This window comes from Hemitrygon akajei, chromosome 28 (assembly GCF_048418815.1).
Source record: "Hemitrygon akajei chromosome 28, sHemAka1.3, whole genome shotgun sequence".
NCBI classification, from domain to species: domain Eukaryota; kingdom Metazoa; phylum Chordata; class Chondrichthyes; order Myliobatiformes; family Dasyatidae; genus Hemitrygon; species Hemitrygon akajei.
Window position 1 is genome coordinate 18072204 of NC_133151.1, and position 20965 is coordinate 18093168.

Below are 20965 nucleotides of genomic sequence, written 5' to 3' on the forward strand. Positions count from 1 at the left end.
ACTGTCTATTGTTGGTGTCTTACTGAGTCGCATCCCGGAACATGTTGTTTTAACGCAACAGTCTGTTTCAATGTACGCTTGATAAGTATCCCTTACCTGGCCAACACCAGCCTTCGTAGTCATTTCCGTCCTTTGTCTTTACGTAGAGGTTTTTGGACTGTATGGCATTGTGAATCTTGTAGCCGCTATCGATCTTGATGTGGGGGTCAACGATGCTGACCATCTGTCAGGGGTGGCAAACACAAAGTTCGCAATCACAGTGTTACAAAGCAGGTCAAACCCTGTCATACCCGCGTGGAGCATGAACAACAATCAAACAGTAGGATTAAACGTTTTTACCGAGTTACGTTCACCCTGGTACGCTCTTATAGTGCAGGAGTAACAAACCGTGCCCACCGAGACAAAAACGCACGCACCTGAAAGCACGTGTAAAAAGAGAGAGAGCCAGGAGGCCCAATCGATTCACCCCGCGTCAATCGGACGCGTGCGCACTCTTCGCACTCTCACAATCAACGCAATACGGTTTGCACCCCCACCTTCCACTTTGCCCCAGTACCTTGCGGTTTTTCGAGGCCAGGTTCTGCAGCATCTCCTTGGGGTTGGGGAACTTGTTGGGGTCCCAAGTGAAGTACCGCTTCCCGTCCGTGTGCTCAATGTCCAGCCAGATGACGTCGTAGGGGATGTCGTGCTCGTCAAAGCTGGCGTCCACGGACCGCACGTCATCCTCGTCGTTGTAGTTCCAGCGGCACTGGTGGTAGGCGATGGCAAAGAGTGGGGGGAGGGCCTGCGTACCTGTGGGGAGGGCGACAGAGAACAGGAGATGATCTCAGGGACGAATACGGTACAAGAGTGGCCACCCTCTTGGTAACTGCTAATTGGTTTATGACAATCAGCGAAAAGCCTTTGTTTGCCATCCAGACAAATCATTCCGTTATTTACTTTTATTTAGAAACGGGCCCCTCCAGCCACACTGTCCAACAACATACCTATTTAACCCTAACCTAATAACAGGACAGTTTACAACGGAATGGGAATGAGAAGCAGAGTTAAAATTATGTACATCAAATGGGGAAAGCAGTAGAAGAACGTAGAATATAGTGTTACTGTTACAGAGAAAGTGAAAGGGCCACAATGAGGTAGATTGGGAGATCAGGGCCACAATGAGATAGATTAGGAGATTAGTGGGCAAAATTAGGGCACATGGTATTGGGGGCAGAGTTCTGACATGGATTGAAAATTGGCTGGCTGACAGGAAACAAAGAGTAGTGATTAACGGGTCCCTTTCAGAATGGCAGGCTGTGACCAGTAGGGTACCGCAAGGTTCGGTGCTGGGACCGCAGCTGTTTACAATATACATTAATGATTTAGATGAAGGGATTAAAAGTAACATTAGCAAATTTGCTGATGACACGAAGCTGGGTGGCAGTGTGAAATGTCAGGAGGATGTTATGAGAATGCAGGGTGACTTGGACAGGTTGAGTGAGTGGGCAAATGTATGGCAGATGCAGTTTAATGTGGATAAATGTGAGGTTATCCACTTTGGTGGCAAGAACAGGAAGGCAGATTACTATCTAAATGGTGTCAAGTTAGGAAAAGGGGAAGTACAACGAGATCTAGGTGTTCTTGTACATCAGTCAATGAAAGCAAGCATGCAGGTACAGCAGGCAGTGAAGAAAGCTAATGGCATGCTGGCTTTTATAACAAGAGGAATTGAGTATAGGAGTAAAGAGGTCCTTCTGCAGCTGTACAGGGCCCTGGTGAGACCCCACCTGGAGTACTGTGTGCAGTTTTGGTCTCCAAATTTGAGGAAGGACATTCTTGCTATTGAGGGAGTGCAGCGTAGGTTCACAAGGTTAATTCCTGGAATGGCTGGACTGTCATATGTTGAAAGATTGGAGCGACTGGGCTTGTATACACTGGAATTTAGAAGGATGAGAGAGGATCTGATTGAAACATATAAGATTATTAAGGGATTGGACACGCTGGAGGCAGGAAGCATGTTCCCGCTGATGGGTGATTCCAGAACTAGAGGCCACAGTTTAAGAATAAGGGGTAGGCCATTTAGAACAGATATGCGGAAAAACTTTTTCACCCAGAGAGTGGTGGATCTGTGGAATGCTCTGCCCCAGAAGGCAGTGGAGGCCAAGTCTCTGGATGCACTCAAGAGAGAGTTAGATAGAGCTCTTATAGATAGCGGGGTCAAGGGATATGGGGAGAGGGCAGGAACAGGGTACTGATTGTGTATGATCAGCCAAGATCACAGTGAATGGCGGTGCTGGCTAGAAGGGCCGAATGGCCTATTCCTGCACCTACTGTCTATTGTCTATTGAGATCAGGGCCACAATGAGATAGATTGGAATCAGGGAATTCACCTTCATTTATAAATAGTCCATTCATCACCAATTTTAAGTCTCATTCTTGACTTCTGGAGCAATATCACCACATCCAACAATTCAAAATTCTGGATCAGAATCACCACATCTAACAAATCAAAATTTTGTATCAATAACCTCTGGAACAGTTTCACCCCATTCAACGATTCAAAGTTCAAAGTAAATTCATTATCAAACTATGTATCTGTCACCATATTCACCCTGAGATTCGTTTTCTTGCAGGCATTCACAGTAGCAGAAATAAAGGCGTAGACTATTTTCTAAACGGGGAGAAAATTCAAAAATCCGAGGTGCAGAGACTTGGGAGACCTCATGCGGGATTCCCTAAAGGGTAACTTGCAAGTTGAGTCGGTGGTGAGGAAGGCAAATGCAATGTTAGCATTCTATTTAAGAGGAGGTCTGGGATGTGTGTTTAAAGAGTATACATGATAGTTCAGTCAATGTCAGACACAGACTCATACAGTTTAAAACAATACATAGACTCCATTATTCCAAAGAAAAGCTGCACAGCTTCTATCCTGATGTTTCACCAGTTCGTAATAGATGTAAATCTGAGAACAGTAACTTGTCACTTTCATTCTGGTCACGTCGTAAGCTTTATGCACACTGGAAAAGTATTTTTCACTGTTTCTCCGAGGCTGATGGGAAGCGGTGGGAACCAGACCCGCTCATCGCCATCCTTGGAGCAACAAGCTCCCTACCTTCAGCCAAAAAGTATGAAAAAATGGCTGTATTGTTTGGAATGGCGATTGCTAAGAAGTTAATCCTGCAAATGTGGAAAATGGACTCTGTGCCAATGTACGATCTGTGGCTGAGAGAACTGTCAAACACTTTACATTTGGAGAGACTATGTAATGAGGACAGAGGGGGCATCTTTGAAAGGATATGGGGCCCTGTATTGGGCTTTCTTACGCGGTGAGAACGGAGGGTTTTTTTTGGTGCGGTGCACCTCTGCTGTGTATGTTTACTTTTGCCTTTATATTTTTCTTCCTCTTGCTGCTCAGTATTCAATTTGATTTTGTTAAGCTCGTGGTTTTTGTGGATGTGCTGTATTTTTTTTGTAGGAGAAAAAGAATAAAAAATATATTTAAAAAAAGACTAGGATTTACAGGCAAGGACGCAATGCTGAGGCTTTGTAAAGCACTGGTGAGGCCTCACTTGCAGGTTTGGGCCCCTCATCTCAGAAAGGATTTGCTGTAACTGGAGAGGGTTCAAAGGAGGTTCACAAAAATGATTCCAGGATTCAACAGTTTGTCATAATGAAGAGTGTTTGCTAGCTCTGGGCGTACACTCGCTGGAATTTAGAAGAATGGGGGAGGGATCTCATTGAAACCTATCGAATAATGAAAGGCCTAGATAGCGTGGATGTCAAGTGGATGCTTCCGTTGGTGGAGGAGTCTAAGACAAGGGGGTGCAGCCCCAGGAGAGAGGGGGGACAGAGATGAGGAGGATTTTTTTTTTAGCCAGAGGGTGGTGAATCTGTGGAATTTGTTGCCATGGACAGCTGTGAAGACCAGGTCACTGGGCACATTTAAAACGGAGACTGTTAGGTTCCTGATCAGTCAGGGCACGGAAGGTTATGGGGAGAAGGCAGGAGGTTGGGGTTGAGAGGGAAATGGATCAGCCATGAAACTGCAGAGCGGAACACGAGTTGTAGGGTCCTTGAACGTGAGTCCATAGGCTGTGGAATCAGGTGAGTGAAGTTATCCATGGTGGTTCAGGAGCCTGACAGTTGAAGGGTAATTACTGATCCTGTGGGATCCAAGGCCTCTGTACCTCCTGCCAAACTATACAGGCAAGGATTGGTTATTTTAGCAGGGGCAAGGGGTAAGATTTTAAACAGGAAACCCGTAGAGCAGATGGGGAGTCTGCTCTAAATAGGTGGAGAGTCCAGGACTACAAGTTAAACATGGTCACTCAGACTGAAGTGGAGTTAGAAATCACTCCCATCTGTGAAATTTGGGACTCTACTGAATGTACTGGTGCAGGAACAGTTAATTTAAACTGATTGAAGAGGCTCAGCTTGACACATCGACTCTTCAATCCTTTCCATGGATGCTGCCTGATCTGCTGTGCTCCTCCAGCATTGTGTGTGTGTGTGTTAGTGCAATTAATTTAAAATCTGAGATTAATACTGTTAACCAAGAGTTGGGTCTAGATGTTCTGCATCGTACCAAATGGGGGACAGGCCTCAGGAGACTGAGTTCACGACGTTCGCTCCCCACTTTCTGCCGACGTACCTGTGAGAGAGGCGTACTGCTTGAAGACGTCGAACGGCGACGGTCCGAGCAGCAGGAAAACGTCGATGATTCCGCTCTCTGACATCCAGCGGACATCTGTCTGAGGAATTTCGTTTGCCCCCTGCACGTAGTCGAGCATTTTCCCAAAGAGGGTCTGCAAGAACGGTGGCTTCGGTTAAAGAATGGCAGCTACAAACTAATAGCATGCACTCACTGGCCACTTCATTTAGTTCCTCCTGTATCTAATAAAGCGGACACTAGGTATATTCGTGGTCTTCTGCTGCTGTAGCCCATCCACTTCAAGGTTCAACACTGAGCCAGTCTGGCCATTCTCGTCTGAACTCTCTCATTTTCACCCACAGAACTGCTTCTCACTGGATATCCTTTTCGCTTCTCGCACCCTTCTCTGTAAACTCTAGAGACTCTGTGTGCGAAAATCCCAGGAAACCAGCAGTTTCTGAGATACTCAAACCACCCTGCCTGGCACCAGCTATCACTCCATGGTCAAAGTCACATTTCTTCCCCATTCTAATGTCTGATCTGAACAACTGAACCTCTAGACCGTGTCCGCGTGCTTTTATGCATCGAGCTGCTGCCACGGTCGGCTGATTAGATGTTTGCATCAACGAGTGTACCTAATAAAGTGGATACTGAGTGCAAGTTCTAAGCTAAAGGAGCAATTGAACTGAATTTATTTCTTACATCCTTCACATACATGAGGAGTAAAAATCTTTACGTTATGTCTCCGTCCAAATGTGCAAGGTGCAATCAGTAATTTGTAATAAACAGCATGTACAACAGGACAGTCAATATAGCACAGAAATGCAATTGCGTCAGCATGAACTGGGGGTGAGGGAGGGGGAGGAAAGAAAAATCTGTTACGCACCCTTCCCACCCCTCCCACTGCGACCCTTAGGGTCCAACAGAAGTAGACATCACATTGTCCTCTGACTTCCCCCCCAGTAACAGCTGGAGCATCTGGGGAAAAACCCAGGTGGCCACGGGGAAACCGTACAAACTCCTTACAGATAGCAGCAGGAATTGAACCCCGACTGCTGGTGATGCAACAGCATTACACTTGACGGAGTCTGGGTGGGGAAGGGCGGACACAGCGGCAGCTGGGTGGTGACCCGTGCGCACGAAGGGCCACAGATGGTTTAGCAAGGTCAAGGGCGGAACCACGTGAGCAAGTGGGAATGGGAGGGGGTTGTAGGAGGACCGTGAGAGAGGGGTGTGCGGGTGATCGGCAGGTGGAGCGCGTGGGGGAGGAGATCGAAATTGGACGATAGGGTGCTGTGTTTGGAAAAGATTGTGTAGGAAGACCTGGGTGGTTGAGAAGGAGAAAGGGGCAGAAGGGGAGTAGGTTTACCCAAAATTCAATAAGGCCGGGCTGTGGAGGACTCAGCGGGATATATATGAGGCTCAGTTACTCTGGTTTGTACTGGCCTCAGCCTCCTGGAAGCGTTGGAGGCCAAGGTCAGTAACGTCAGTGTTGGCATGGGGAAAGGTTACAAAATGGCCAGAAATAGGAGTTACACGTAAGGAGTAAGAACGACAGAGCGGTACGACTAAACGTTTTTACTGAGTCTGGTGAGTAACGGTACATGTTGGGAAATGGCGTGGGAGCGACGAACCAGTGTCGCTCGAAACACGGTGTGCGCTCGAAAGCCCGCGTCTGAATGAGAGTGCCTCGCGTGCATAGGAGGTTCAACAGATCGATCGGCTGCACGCGCCACTTTCTCGCAATCAATTTGAAATGGTAGAACAGGGACCTCCGGGGGTCCACTGTGGACCGAGCACAGGTACAAGGCAAATTGGTCCATAAGCATGGGAGCAGAATTAGGCCATTCAGCCCATCGAGTCTGCTCTACCATTCCATCACGGCTGATTATTGACCCTGTAAACCCCATTCTCCTGCCTACTCCCCGTAACCTTTGACCCTGACTAATCAAGAACTGATCAACTTCCGCTTTAAAAATACTCAATGACTCGGCCTCCACAGTCGTCTGTGGCAATGAATTCCACAGATTCACCCCCCTCTGGCGAAAGAAATTCCTCCTCATCTCTGTCCTAAATGGACATCAGTCTATTCTGAGGCTGTGCTCTCTGGTCCTAGGCTCCCCTACTATAAGAAACAACCTCTCCGCATCCACTCTATCTAGGGCTTTTCAATGAGATCTCCCCTCATTCTTCTAAACTCCACTGAGTACAGGCCCAGAGCCATCAAAGCTCCTCGTATGTTCACCCTTTTATTCCCAGAACCATTCGTGCGAACCTCCTCTGCACCCTCTTCAATGCCAGCACATCTTTTCTTACATGAGGTGGCTAAAACAGCTCACGGTCACCAAGACTTCAGCAGAACACCAGTTCTGTGCAAACCCTGCAAGGTTTTCTTCCTAGCAGTGACTTCCAGTTTAGCTTTCTTCCGCAACCCCCACCCCCCCCCACCCAGCTCCCCGGTGGCACCCAGCTTGAATTACAAGTCACCGTTCAACAGCGAGGCGTCACCCACCTTCCCGGCGGTGTTGGAGCTGATGTCGACCCAAGTCTCTGCGGCGTTCAGCCAGAAAATCCCCATTGTCCGCCGAACGTTGTGGGCCAACATTAAAGGAACCGCCCCGTAGAGCGCCATGGGGTTAAATATCTCGTACTGGAACACATCGAGGTTGTACAAGCGGTACGGGTCTCCGCCACTGAGGAAATAAGAGGTGATACTGGATTACAAATCTTCACAGAGACAGGATCCAAAATCCACTCCCCCCCCCCCCCTCACTCATTAAACGGGGTTTCACAAAGCATTCTCATCTACAGTCCTGAACAGACATACTTCCGCAGGGATGAAGTTAGGCAGAGGAAGTCCTTAAGCTCTTTACAACACAGGCACACCACAAGACTGTGTGCTTAGCCCCCAGCTCGACTCCCTTTATACTTAAGACTGTGAGGCTAAGCACAGCTCCGATCGGCAGGCAAGGAGAAAAGGTGAGAGGGGGAAACAGGAAATAGGGAATGATGAAGGGGTGGGGGGGCTGGAATGAGAGGGGGAGGGGGGGGGTAGAGAGGGAGGGTAGAGGAGGGGAGAAAGTGCACCTGTGTGTGTGGTCTCTCTCTCACACACACACACACACACAGACCTTCAGTGGGGGAATGGATCTCTCTCACACACATTAGCCCCGTGCTGGGGGAGGGGATGGGTCCCAAGCACACGTACACTGACGCACACAAGGTTGATGCAAGCCCCCCCCCCCCCCCCAACAATGATCGCAGGCCACCGTTTAATTTCTGCTGAGCATACTAACGGTTTACCGGGAAGGGAGACCAGCGCTTACTCTGTGGTTTTGAGCTTCAGGTTGTCAGCGTGCTCGGGGATCCCGTACACGTGCTCAAAGCCGGGCAGGGAGAAATCCAGTCCCACCGACGTTGGCCCTGGAAGAAACACCAACGCGTCACAAGATTCAAAATTCCGCTTTACTCATCGCGCGAGCATCAAATCGTACAGTGAAATGCAGTGTCTGAGTCAACCAACAGAGTTCAGGGATGTGCTGGGGACGGTCTGCGAGTATCTCCGCACATTCTGGCGCCAACGTAGTGTGCCCACAATGCTGGGCAGGACGTTCCACACACTCACCACCTTACCTCTGACATCCCCCAACGATCACCTTAAAATTATGTCCTCACTTATCAGCCACTTCAGCAATGCAGGTCGATGGGACCAGGCAGAATAATAGTTTGGCACAGGCTAGATGGGCTGAACAGCCCGTTCGTGTGATATAATGTTGGATGATTCTATGACTAGGGGTTGCATTAGGACAGGACAGGAATCACTGAAAGGTCAGGGGAAAGCACTGGGTTTCTGTGATTGGATGTGAGAGTTTGGACGGAAGAAATGGAGAGAATGGCTTTTATATAAAAAAACACACAAAGAACTGCATTCAATATTTTGATTTAGGAAAACTTGTGTGTAAATATAACCCTTTGCGTTGATGAAAGGGCGATGCTCCTGGCAATGAGTTGGAGCTTGGGGTCTCGACCTGGCCAGCCGAGTGTTTCCAGTGTGAATGCGTTGAGCATCTTTTGAGGGTAGGCTGAGTGAGCTGCAGCTTTTCTCTTTGGAACGAAGGAAAATGAGAGGTGACTTGACAGAAATGTACAAGATGATAAGAGTGGACAGCTTTCCCTATAACTCAAGTCCTGGCAACATCCTTTACTCTGTACTCTTTCCAGCCCTGCACAATACTCCGAAATTAGGCCTCATCAATGTCATAACCCATCTCCCGTACTCAAACCATGGGTTTATGAAGACCGATGTGCCAAAAGCATTCTTTACATCCCTATCTACCTGTGACCTTCAAGGAATTATGGATCTGTATTCCCAGATCCAGTCGTTCTACCACACTCCTCCGTGCCCTACCACTCACCGTCTAAGTCCTAACTTCCTACCGAAGTGCAACACCTCACACTTGTCTGCATTAAATTCCATCTGCCATTTTTCAGCCCGTTTTTCCAGCTGGTCCAGATCCTACTGCAAGCTCTAATAGTCTTCCTCGCTGTCCACTACACCCCCAGTCTTGGCATCATCCATGAATTTGCCGGCCAGGCATTGCACCTCCAGAGAGAAGGCAGCTTATTCTGGCTCATCGGACCATGGGGCCACACTTCCTGAGTGCGCCAAGGAGATGACGGACACAACAGATCTAAGCAACACATACAAAACGCTGGAGAAACTCAGCAGGTCGGACAGCATCTATGGAAGGAAATAGACAGTTGGCATTTCAAGCCGACACCCTTCACCAGGAGATGACTGTTGGATAAGTACAATACTCCGGGGAGGCATTGGTTCTATCTTCAGAGCCCTGCTCATGGATTGTTTGTCCCACTCCCAGAGTTATCAGAAAGGAAGCTATATAAGCAATTTAACCCATTTTGCTATTCATTTTTTTCCATTATAAAATACGGATTTTGCTTCACCTATGATGACCTTGTCTGTGTCTTTATCCTGTTTGTTCTGTTATTGACAAAATAATAAAGATTTAAAACAACAGAAAGGAGGCTGTATAGCATCCATGCCAGGACCACCAGACTCAAAATCAGTTACTTTCCCCAAGCAGTGAGGCTGATCAACACCTCCACCCCCTAACACAGCCCTCCACCACCACTACTTAATCATTTCATCAAAAATCACTCCTGCGCCTAGCGTCACTTTATGGACATACAATCAATCTATTTATATAAGCTATCTTAAGTATTTATATATTTTTTTTAGATTGCGACATCGCACGGAATAGGCCCTTCCAGCCGCGCTGCCCAGCAATCCCTCGATTTAATCCGAGCCTAATCATGGCACAATTTACAATGACCAATTAACCTTTCAATTGGTGCATCTTTGGACTGTGGGGGGGGAACCAGAGCACCCGGAGGAAACCCACGTAGTCACGGAGAGAACATACAAACTCCTTACAGGCAGCGATGGGAATTGATCCCAGACCGCAGGCCCTGCAAAGCGTTGTGCTAACCGCTACGGCACCGTGCCGTTCTTTATCTTATTGTGCTTCTTCTGGGCTGCATCAAATCCCGTGTTAACAATTATTTTAAGAAACACAAAATGCTGGCAGAACTCAGCAGGATGAAGGGTTTCGGCCCGAAACGTCGTCACTACCTCCTCCCATAGATGCTGTCTGGCCTGCTGAGTTCTGCCAGCATTTTGTGTTTGTTTATTTATTTCCAGCATCTGCAGATTCACTCGTGTTAACAATTACTTTGTTCTCCTTTACACTTGCGAACGGGAAACGACATTAAACACTCTTGAAACTCATAGCCATCATGTATATCAATGATCAGGATGATAACACGCTAACACACGAAATGCTGGAGGAACCCGGCAGGCCAGGCAGCATCTGTGGAAAATGAGTACAAAGTCGATGTTTCGGGCCGAGACCCTTCGTCAGGACTGAGTTCCTCCAGCATTGTGTGTGTGTTGATACTGTGGTAAACTGGATCAGATTCACATTTATTTGTCACGAGTGTTGAAAGGTACCGTTTGTGTTACCAACACAACCTAAGGGTGTGCTCAAAAAAAAACAATGAGGTGAAGAAGCATCACCACCATTACGTGCTGTGTTGTATGGCATCATCATGATGTGCTGTGTCTAATGACATCATCATTACATGGCATGTCGTATGACATGGGTGATCATGGTCTTTCCATGACCATGATTGCTCTCGGTAATTTTTTCTGCACAAGTGGTTTGCCCTTGCTGTCTTCTGGGCAGAGCTCCCGCCCCCCCCCCCAAGCCGTTATCAATACTCTTCAGAGATTGTCTGCCTGGCGTCAGTGGTCACATAACCAGGAGTTGTGAAATGCACCGGCTGCTCATACGACTATCCACCACCTGCTCTCACGGCTTCATGTGACCCTGATCGGGGGCTCAGAAGGTGCCACAACTTGCCCAAGGGTGACCCAGAGGCGAGCGGAGGGAAGGAGCACCTTACACCTCCTTTGGTAGAGACGTCTCTCCACCCCGACACTCAAAAGATAAAGAACACAACAATGAAAACCCGCAATAAATATAAATACATCTGTTAGCATATTTGGACACCACAGTACTGTTGTGGTTAGCACGATGCTATTATAGCTGGGGATGTTGGGAGTTTGCAGTTCAGTTCCGGCGTCGTCTGTAAGGAGGTTGCACGCTCTCTCCACGAACCGCTCAGGTTTCCTCCCACAGTCCAAAGACATATCGAAGGTCGGTTAATTGGTCATCACAAATTGTCCTGTGATTAGGCGAGGGTTAAACTGGTCATTGCAAATTGTCCTGTGATTAGGCTAGGGTTAAATCGGTCATTGCAAGTTGTCCTGTGATTAGGCTAGGGTTAAATTGGTCATTGCAAGTTGTCCTGTGATTAGGCGAGGGTTAAACTGGTCATTGCAAACTGTCCTGTGATTAGGCTAGGGTTAAACTGGTCATTGCAAACTGTCCTGTGATTAGGCGAGGGTTAAATTGGTCATTGCAAACTGTCCTGTGATTAGGCTAGGGTTAAACTGGTCATTGCAAACTGTCCTGTGATTAGGCTAGGGTTAAATTGGTCATTGCAAATTGTCCTGTGATTAGGCCAGGGTTAAACTGGTCATTGCAAATTGTCCTGTGATTAGGCTAGGGTTAAATTGGTCATTGCAAATTGTCCTGTGATTAGGCGAGGGTTAAATTGGTCATTGCAAGTTGTCCTGTGATTAGGCGAGGGTTAAATTGGTCATTGCAAATTGTCCTGTGATTAGGCGAGGGTTAAATTGGTCATTGCAAATTGTCCTGTGATTAGGCGAGGGTTAAATTGGTCATTGCAAGTTGTCCTGTGATTAGGCGAGGGTTAAATTGGTCATTGCAAACTGTCCTGTGATTAGGCTAGGGTTACATTGGTCATTGCAAGTTGTCCTGTGATTAGGCGAGGGTTAAATTGGTGGGTTAATTGGCGGGCAGCACAGCTCATTGGGCTGGGAGGGCCTGTTCTGCACTGTATTGCTAAATAAAAATAAATAGACAGACAGATAGATAGTTTGAGGGTTGATTGTCTGTCCGTAAAGTGACGCTAGGCACAGGAGTGTCTGTACATAATGTGACTGTCAGGAAATGATAAAGTAGTGGTGGTTGGAGGGTGTGGAGGGGTTGATCAGCCTCACTGCTTGGGGAAAGGAACTGATTTTGAGTCTGGTGGTCCTGGCGTGGATGCTATGTAGCCTCCTCCCCGATGGGAGTGGGACAGACAGTCCATGAGCAGGGTGAGTGGGATCCTTTGTGATGTTTACTGGCCCTTTCCAGCAGCTTTCTGTCTGGATGCTGGGTAGGGTGCTGCTGGTGATGCGTTCGGTAGTTTAGTCTACCCGTTATGGGATCCTTTCTGTCTGATAACGTAACGTAGATCATTAATATAGGAAAGGGGGGGATGGCCACTGTAAGGAGAAGGGCAGTGATAATGGAGGTGTCCAGGGTGATTGGTGGTGTATCGTGACAGGCAGGTAGTAGATTGGAGCGAGGTTGGAGTTAAAAGCCCAGCATTGGTAACCTTTAGTATTCCTGATTATCTCCCTCCAACCTTTGCCCCTCTCCCCACTGCCTCTCGACGTACATTTTTCCCTCCCCCTCTGTCTGCCTCCACTTCTCACTCAGAATCCTCCACATCACCTCGTGCCCCCAGTCCCAGAAACAAACGGTGGTTGTACACATCACATCTTTCATATTCGGATTCATTCCTCACGTAAACTCTCCCCCTCCGTCAAGTATTACCGTTGGGTTTGGAGTCCGTATGAGTCTTGAACGTCTCCTCCCACATCCCGGCCTCATCCTCAGTCTCCTCGCTCACCTTCTGAGCCTCCGTGTCTCCAGGCTGCTGGAAAGCAATGAGATCGTCATTCGACCACGAGGTAACCGATGGCTCGGTATCTAACCAGCCAGCATCTGTATAAAAACGGTAGTTCTCTGTTCAGATTTCAGAGCAGTTTGGTGATAGAGGCCACACTGTTCTCCTGGTGCACAACTAATGCAGTGCGGTTGAGAGACGAGTGAGTTTTCAGGGTCAAGTTAATCGGCAACGCCATTGGGGACAAACTATAGTCACTCAATAACCCACCGATTCACACTTCTTGAAGAGCGGAAGCAAATCGGAGCACGGGGGGGTGGGGGTGGTGTAGGAGAAACCCACGAAGTCAAAGGGAGAGCATTCAAACACACACACATACACACAGCGGCAGAAGTGAATCTTGGGAACTTAGAGACAACTGCTCTAACTGCTGTAGCATCACACGATGCATAAATCAGGGAGAGGGGGCACAGATTTAAGGGGAGGGAAGGAAGAATTTCAAAGGATTCTGAGGGGTAACATTATCTCGCAGAAAGGGGGTGAGTACATGGGATGAACTGTCAAAGAGAGTGGTTTAGGCCAGTACAAAAGATTAGGTTACATTAACTTTGTCACATCAAAACATACAGTGAAATACATGGTCTGCTTCAACGAGCAACACAGTCCGAGGAATCTGCTCGGTGCAGCCTGCTAGTGTTGCCCCTATAGCATGACCACAACTCACTGACCCTAACGCCTTTGGAATATGGGAGGAAACCAGAGCACATGGAGAAAACCCACGTGGACATGCGGGGAATGCACACACTCCTTACAAACGGCGGCAGGATTTGATCCCCAATCCGTGATCGCTGGCGATGTAAAGCTTTTTGCTAACTGCTGCACGACTGTGCAGCCTAGAGAGATATCAGCAGAATACAGGGGATTGGGACTGAGTCAGTATGATGGGCCAAAGGGTCTATATCACAAAAACAAAGGAGCTGGTTGTGGATTATAGGAGGAATGGACAGACTAACCCCTACTGACATCAATGAATCTGGGGCTGAGAGGGTGAACAGCTTCAAGTTCCTCGGCATCCACATCACCGAGGATCTTGTGGTCTGTACACACCGGCTGTGTGGTGAAAATAGCACAACAGCACCTCCTTCACCTCAGATGGTTGAAGAAGTTTGGTATGGGCCCCCAGATCCTAAGAACTTTCTATAGGGGCACAATTGAGAGCATCCTGACTGGCTGCATCACTGCCTGGTATGGGAACTGTACCTCCCTCAATCACAGGACTCTGCAGAGAGTGGTGCGGACAGCCCAGCGCATCTGTAGTTGTGAACTTCCCATGATTCAGGACATTTACAAGGACAACAAAAAGTACACTGCAGATGCTGTGGTCAAATCAACATGTACAAACAAGCTGGATGAACTCAGCAGGTCAGGCAGCATCTGTTGAAATGAGCAGTCAACGTTTCAGGACGAAGGGTCTCGGCCTGAAACGTTAACTGCTTCTTTCAACGGATGCTGCCCAACCTGCTGAGTTCATCCAGTTTATTTACAAGGACAGGTGTGTAAAAAAGGGCCCGTAGGATCATTGGGGACCCAAGTCATCCCAACCACAATCTATTCCAGCTGCTACCATCCGGGAAGCGGTACCACAGCATAAAAGCCAGGACCAAAAGGCTCTGGGACAGCTTCTTCCACCAGGCCATCAGACTGATGAACTCATGCTGATTTGAGTATACTCTATATTACACTGACTGTTCTATTTATTACAAATGATTAAAAATTACTATGATTGCACGTGTAGATAGAGACGTAGCGTAAAGATTTTTACTCCTCATGTATGTGAAGGATGTAAGAAATAAAGTCAATTCAATATCGGGGCTGAATTACTAAAAGACTCTTAACCTATTGACTAGTTTCTCCCCTGCCCAGTCGAACAGGAGCAGGTGGCGCGGTAGCATTAGTGTTTAACACAATGCTTTAGAGCGTTGGCAGTTCCCACCGCTGTCCGTAAGGAGTTTGTATGTTCTCCCCGTGTCTGTGTGGGTTTCTTCCCACATTCCAAAGATGTGATGGAAGTGCAGAGACCCCCTGCAGGTTTCCCCCAGCACATCCCCGGACTGTGTTGGCCATTCTGCTTCAATGCACTACGTGTGATAAATAAAAACTCATCTTTAAGATCTTCTAATCTCTTAACATCCGGGGTACATGCGGCAGAAAGCAGAGCATGTATCCCCGGAGAAGTGACAAATAGAGTTAATCTGTAAAAGAAATCTTCAACAATAATATTGAAAGAGTGCAGAGAAAATTTACAAGGATGTTGCTGGGTCTCGATGTACAGTACATGACAAAAGAAGTTTATCTTATATTAGTGAATGGTCATGCACTTTGGTAGAAGAAATGAAAGGGTAGTCTATTTTCCAAATGGAGAGAAAATACACAAATCTGAGGTGCAAAGGGGCTTGGGGAGTCCTTGTGCAGGATTCCCTGAAGGTTAATTTGCAGGCTGAGTCTGTGGTGAGGATGGCACATGCGATTTTAGCATTCATTTTGAGAGGACTAGAATATAAAAGCAAGGATGTAACGTTGAGGCTTTATAAAGCACCGCAGTGGGAGTATTGTGAGCAGTTTTGGGCCCCTTATCCAAGAAAGAATCTGATGACATTGGAGACTGTTTAAAGGAGGTTCACGTAAATTGAATGGCTTGTCATATGAAGAGCGTCTGATGGCTCTGCGCCTGTATTCACTGGAATTTCGAAGTACGAGGGGTGACCTCACTGAAACCTATTGAATGGTGAAAGGCCTCAATATTGAGTGGATGTGGAGAGGATGTTTCCTATAGTGCGGGAGTCTGGGACCAGAGGACACAGATAGAGTGGATGTGGAGAGGATGTTTCCTATGGTGGGACAGTCTATCACCAGAGGACACAGAGTGGATGTGGAGAGGATGTTTCCTGTAGTGGGAGAGTCTAACACCAGAGGACACAGATAGAGTGGATGTGGAGAGGATGTTTCCTATAGTGGGGGAGTCTAGGACCAGAGGACACAGATAGAGTGGATGTGGAGAGGATGTTTCCTATGGTGGGACAGTCTATCACCAGAGGACACAGAGTGGATGTGGAGAGGATGTTTCCTGTAGTGGGAGAGTCTAACACCAGAGGACACAGCCTCAGAATAGAGGGGCATCCTTTTAGAATGGAGATGAGGAGGAATTTCTTTTGCCAGAGTGGCGAATCTGTGGAATTCACTGCCACAGGCGGTGGCCAAGTCTTTATCAATATTTAAGGCAGGGGTGGATAGATATGAAGGGATATGGAGAGGAGGAAGGAGATTGGGGTTGAGAGGAAAATGGATCAGTCATGAAGAAGTGGTGAAGACTTGATGGACCAAATGTATTTTATGGGTTCAGGGTTACGAAGCCTGAAACATGGCTACCACGTCTAGCTGGTAGATCAGAGTCCCAGTTCTCAGACTGACCTGCTCTACGGGATCTGCTTTGCCAGCTTCAGGCTCCGGCTCCTTTTCCGCGTCCACGCCCTCCGCACTTGTGTCTTTCTTCTCACTGAAAGATAGAGAAGTGAAATGGTACCGTCCTGGCGTCACAGCATATTTTGCTTTTGCTCAGAGCTGTGGCAGCGGTTGTGATGGCCAACGCTCTGAACCTCCTGCCACCCCACCCAACGTGTGCCACCACTAACAATTCACCCGGCTGCCCTGCACACGCAGGAGCTGGGAGCTGGACTAGGAGAGTGGCACAACAGTTTCATTGGTGGTATATGGTTTGCCGAAACTCTCGACGAGGACAGAAGGCTTGCCAGCGGCCATCCTACATCAGGAATTTGAGGAGATTTGGTAGGTCACCAAAGACTCTAGCAAATTTCTATCGATGTACACTGGAGAGCATTCTGACTGGATCTAGTACGCCTGGGGCCACTGCACAGGATCGGAAAAAGCTGCAGAGGGTTGCTAACTGAACCAGCTCCACCGTGGGCACCAGCTTCCACAGCATTTGAGGGTAATGCCTCAGAAAGGAAGCATCCATCACTATGGATCCCCATCACCCGGGGGCGCTCCCTTCTCATCGCTACCACCAGGGAGGAGACGCAGGAGCCGAAGATGCACACTCCACGTTTCAGAAGCAGCGTCTTCCTTCTGCCCTCAGTGTCTGAAAGTTATCTGCTAATGATGTTGGGGGGGGGGGGGGGAGAGTGAGGATGAAGGGGAGAGTGGGGGTGGGGATGAGGGGTTGGAGTGAGGGGGGAAGGGAAGGGATGGGGGAGGGAGGTGGAGAGAGGGGGAGGGAGGTGGGGAGGTAGGAGGGGAAGGTGTAGTTCCATTGACAAAATCAATTGGCTCAGCAACAGGAAATAGTTGTGGTGAAAAGTTGTTTTGGGGACTTTATATGATGAAATGTCACAGGATTATCAGTAAGTTGCACAAACTGAGGTTGTAGCAACAGTCTCGGTGGTGATGTAAGTAGGCTGGAGGAAGAGCACTTGTAGGTAGGTCCATAAGCCCGTCCTCAATGGAGAATCAGAGGTGGAGAGAGTCACTCCTCAGTGTTACTACTTTAGATCTGTCCTGGGTCCAGTACATTAGCACCAGTACAAAAAGAAAGGCGCGACAATGCCTCTACTGCCTTAGACATCTGCGTGGATTTGGCATGTCATTTAAAACTTTGACAAGCTCCTATAGATGCACGATGGAGAGTATCCTAACTGGCTGCACCGTGCTTTGGAAACACCACTGCCCTTGAACAGAACAGCATGTCGCTCAGTCACTCGTAGCCCTCTCCACCACTTACATCTGCACAGGAAAGCAGCCCCCACCACCCAGCTTTCTTCTCACTCTGCCATCAGGTGCCTCAGGACTCATACCCGTCTACTATCAGGCTCTTGGACCAGAGGGGATAACTACACTCACTGAATATCAACAACCTATGGACTCCCTTTAAAGGATTCTACCATTTAGGTGTTCAGTATTGATCATTATTATGAAAACCTTTTTTCTCTTTTTTTTTGTATTTGTACGGTTTGTTGTCTTCTGCACATTGTTATTTGCTGTGTGCATTTTTATTGATTCTTTTGTGTCTGTGTATTTACCGCAGGTGCCAGCAGGAAAACGGATCTCAGGGTTGTACAGTACATGGCGACACGTGTACAATACTGGGCTAAAGTCTTAGGCACATAGATATCGCTAGATTGCCCAAGACCGTCACAGAGTATTTGTTAACGGGGGTTCGGCACGGACAAGAAGGGCCGAGATGGCCTGTTTCCGTGCTGTAATTGTTAGATGGTTATTTGTGAATCTGGTGGGAGCAAAGGATATTGGGAACGGCGAGCGTCAAATGCCACAGGAGGGGTGTAGGACAGATGGCAGAGGAGGGCCAGGGGTGTCGGGGGGGGTGGCGTGCGTGCCAAAAAAATTGGTTACGGAATATCTGTCCGGTGCTTCCCGCTCCCTCCTCTCTCCCTTCCCCTTATTCCAACCATGATTCCCCTCTCCCTGCCCCCTTCCCACTCTCAGTCCACAACAGAGACCCGTATCAGAACCTGGTTTATCATCACTCGCACGTCATGAAACTTGTTTTTAACTAAGACTTTTGCCCAGCACTGTAGTTTGTTAATAAGTTTACACTGAACTTTTGAACTTTAAAGTTGAAATTCAGCGCTAAGAAATGCAAAGTATTGCATGTGGTTGAAAAGAATGAAAAACATCAAAACTAAATACAGGGGATGATTTTCAGACGAGAACGTTGGAGCCTCAGTTATTGGACACGCTGAGGATGTAGTTGAAAAGACATACACAATCTCAAAGAGAATCAGAATCAAGTTTGCTACCACTGTCATATGCTGCGAAATTTGTGGTCTTGCAGCAGCAGTACAGTGCAATACATACAATACACTTCCATATTTTATATGTTCATGGACCATTCAGAAATCTGATGGCAGGGGGGAAGATGTTGATCCTGACATGTTGGGTGCATGTCTTCAGGCTCCTGTACCTTCTCTCTGCTGGTAGCAATGAGAACAGGGCATGTCCTGAGTGGTGGTGGAGCCTTTAACTAGAGAGTGATGAATCTGTGGAGCTGAGGAGGCCAAGTCATTGGGTATATTTAAAATGGAGGTTGGCAGGTTCTTCGTTAGTTCAGGCGTCAAAGGTTACAGGGAGAAGGCAGGAGGATGGGGTTAAAAGGAATAATAAATCAGCGTGATGTGATGGCGGAGCAGATCTGTACTGTTCTATATACTACCGTACTCGTGCAAAAGTGCTGGGCACATACCATATATATAGCTAGGGTGCCGAAGTCTTCCGCACAGCACCACTGCTGCAAAAGTAAAAACAAATTTCATGACATACGTGATGGTAAACCTGATTCTGATCTGGGTCTCTACTGTGGACTGAACGTGGGAATGGTGGTAGGGAGAGGGGACTCGTGTTTGGGCAAAGGGGAAGGGAGTGGGAAGCACCAGAGAGACATTCTGTAATGATCAATTAATGCATTGTTTGGAATCAAATGACCTTGCCTGGTGTCTCAGGGCTGGGTGTGTCTGCATCCCCCCCACCCCCACTCCTGGCACTCCTTCTCTGCCCCCTGTCCCACACCCCTCCCTCAGCGCTCTGCCCTCTCCATTCCCAACATCCTTTTCTCCCGCCCGATTAACAAACTCGCTTCCCACCCTACGTTGGCAAATACAGTACTGTGCAAAATTCTTAGGCACCCTGGCTATATGTACATGCCCAAAGCTTTTGCACATTTTTTTTACTGCTTTGAATGCATCAAGTGTAGGGTGTTGGTCGCAAAGTCAGCGACAGGTCACGGCACTAGCAGAGCATTCCAGCGTCATTCTGCAAGCTGTCTACGACCTCCCCGTGGAATGCGTGGACGTTCCTCGGGTGCACCGGTTTCCTCCCAGAGTCCAGAGGAGGTTAACTGGTCGGCGAGAATTGCCCCGCAATTAGGTTAAGGTTCAATTGGTATTTGTCGGGGTGTTGCTGGAGTGGTGTGTAAACCCACAGCCAGGAATGAACGTCCCTCCCCAGTCCGAAACCCAGTGAGGACTGCTAGCCAACAGCACACCCCTTAAAAGAATGGACGGCCTTTTGACAGGGTTAGTGAAAACAGCAACCAGGAATTAAACCCAGATCCTGTGAGACAATACTGTAATAAAGGTCCTACAGTTGTCAGACACCTTCAACTTGTCATGCCTCGGGACGTTCAAGAAAAGCACGAGAAAGAGAAAAAAAACAGCATTCCGCCCAACGTAGTCAGTTTGGAGAGAGTGGGGAGCGCAGCATTCAAAGGCACAGCAGGCGGTTAACGTCCCAGGAGGGGTTCCCTCGCGGGGCCGCAGCAGATAATCTGCCTTTAAAACAAATCCGAAAAGAACATACCAATCGGCAACTGTTTCCAAGTGATTAGCAAACGCAGGAAAGGGATAGGTTCGTTCCCCGGTCACGAGGCAGCTAGAAGCGGCAGATCCCCGTTTGGATTTTTGTTTGTTTTAGGGTTGCAACGTTGTACAAGGTTCGACTGCACTTTCCAAGTAGCTCTTTCCTCACCTTTTCTCCAGTCCAGCTCCAGCAACTGTCCTCCAACCACAAGGCGGGGAGGTGGCTTGTTTGCGGCACAGAGGGGCCAGGATGCGTGCATCACTCCCCCCCCCCCTCCCCATGAGGAGAATCAGCAAGGTTAGAGGTGGAATAGGCTGGGGGAAGGGGGGGATTACCAGCCAGGGTTTCCAGTATCCCAGGCAGCAGCAAGGAGAAACCACAGGGAATAATTACTAAAACTCCGATAATCCAGCATCCCAACTTTTTGGCATCCGACACACAAGTTAGCCTGGATCGGGGAGGGCTGTGCGGACAGAGCAGAACGTGACTGACACGCTCTCCGTAAGGCTATCAGGTTCACCGAAAATTTATTATACAGCTCCAGAACACACAAAACAACAAATTTCACAACAGATGCCAGTGATATTAAACCTGATTGAT

General features: G+C 48.1%; 1 protein-coding gene across 4 annotated transcripts in view; it reads right to left on the minus strand.

Annotated features, from left to right (window-relative positions):
* The window catches only part of LOC140717725 (neutral alpha-glucosidase AB-like), a 105983-nt gene that overhangs the window by 54985 nt on the left and 30033 nt on the right, over window positions 1-20965 (minus strand). For 2 of the 4 annotated variants that reach the window (XM_073031413.1, XM_073031410.1), the window contains 7 exons: window positions 16448-16532; window positions 12907-13006; window positions 7960-8056; window positions 7146-7326; window positions 4634-4787; window positions 557-792; window positions 97-223 (listed from right to left, as the gene is read on the minus strand). In XM_073031413.1, coding sequence (XP_072887514.1) covers window positions 97-223; window positions 557-792; window positions 4634-4787; window positions 7146-7326; window positions 7960-8056; window positions 12907-13006; window positions 16448-16532 — 980 coding nt within the window. Of the gene's footprint in view, window positions 1-96; window positions 224-556; window positions 793-4633; window positions 4788-7145; window positions 7327-7959; window positions 8057-12906; window positions 13010-16447; window positions 16533-20965 lie in introns of all 4 variants that reach the window. The other 2 variants (XM_073031412.1, XM_073031409.1) reach the window with 1 other exon arrangement.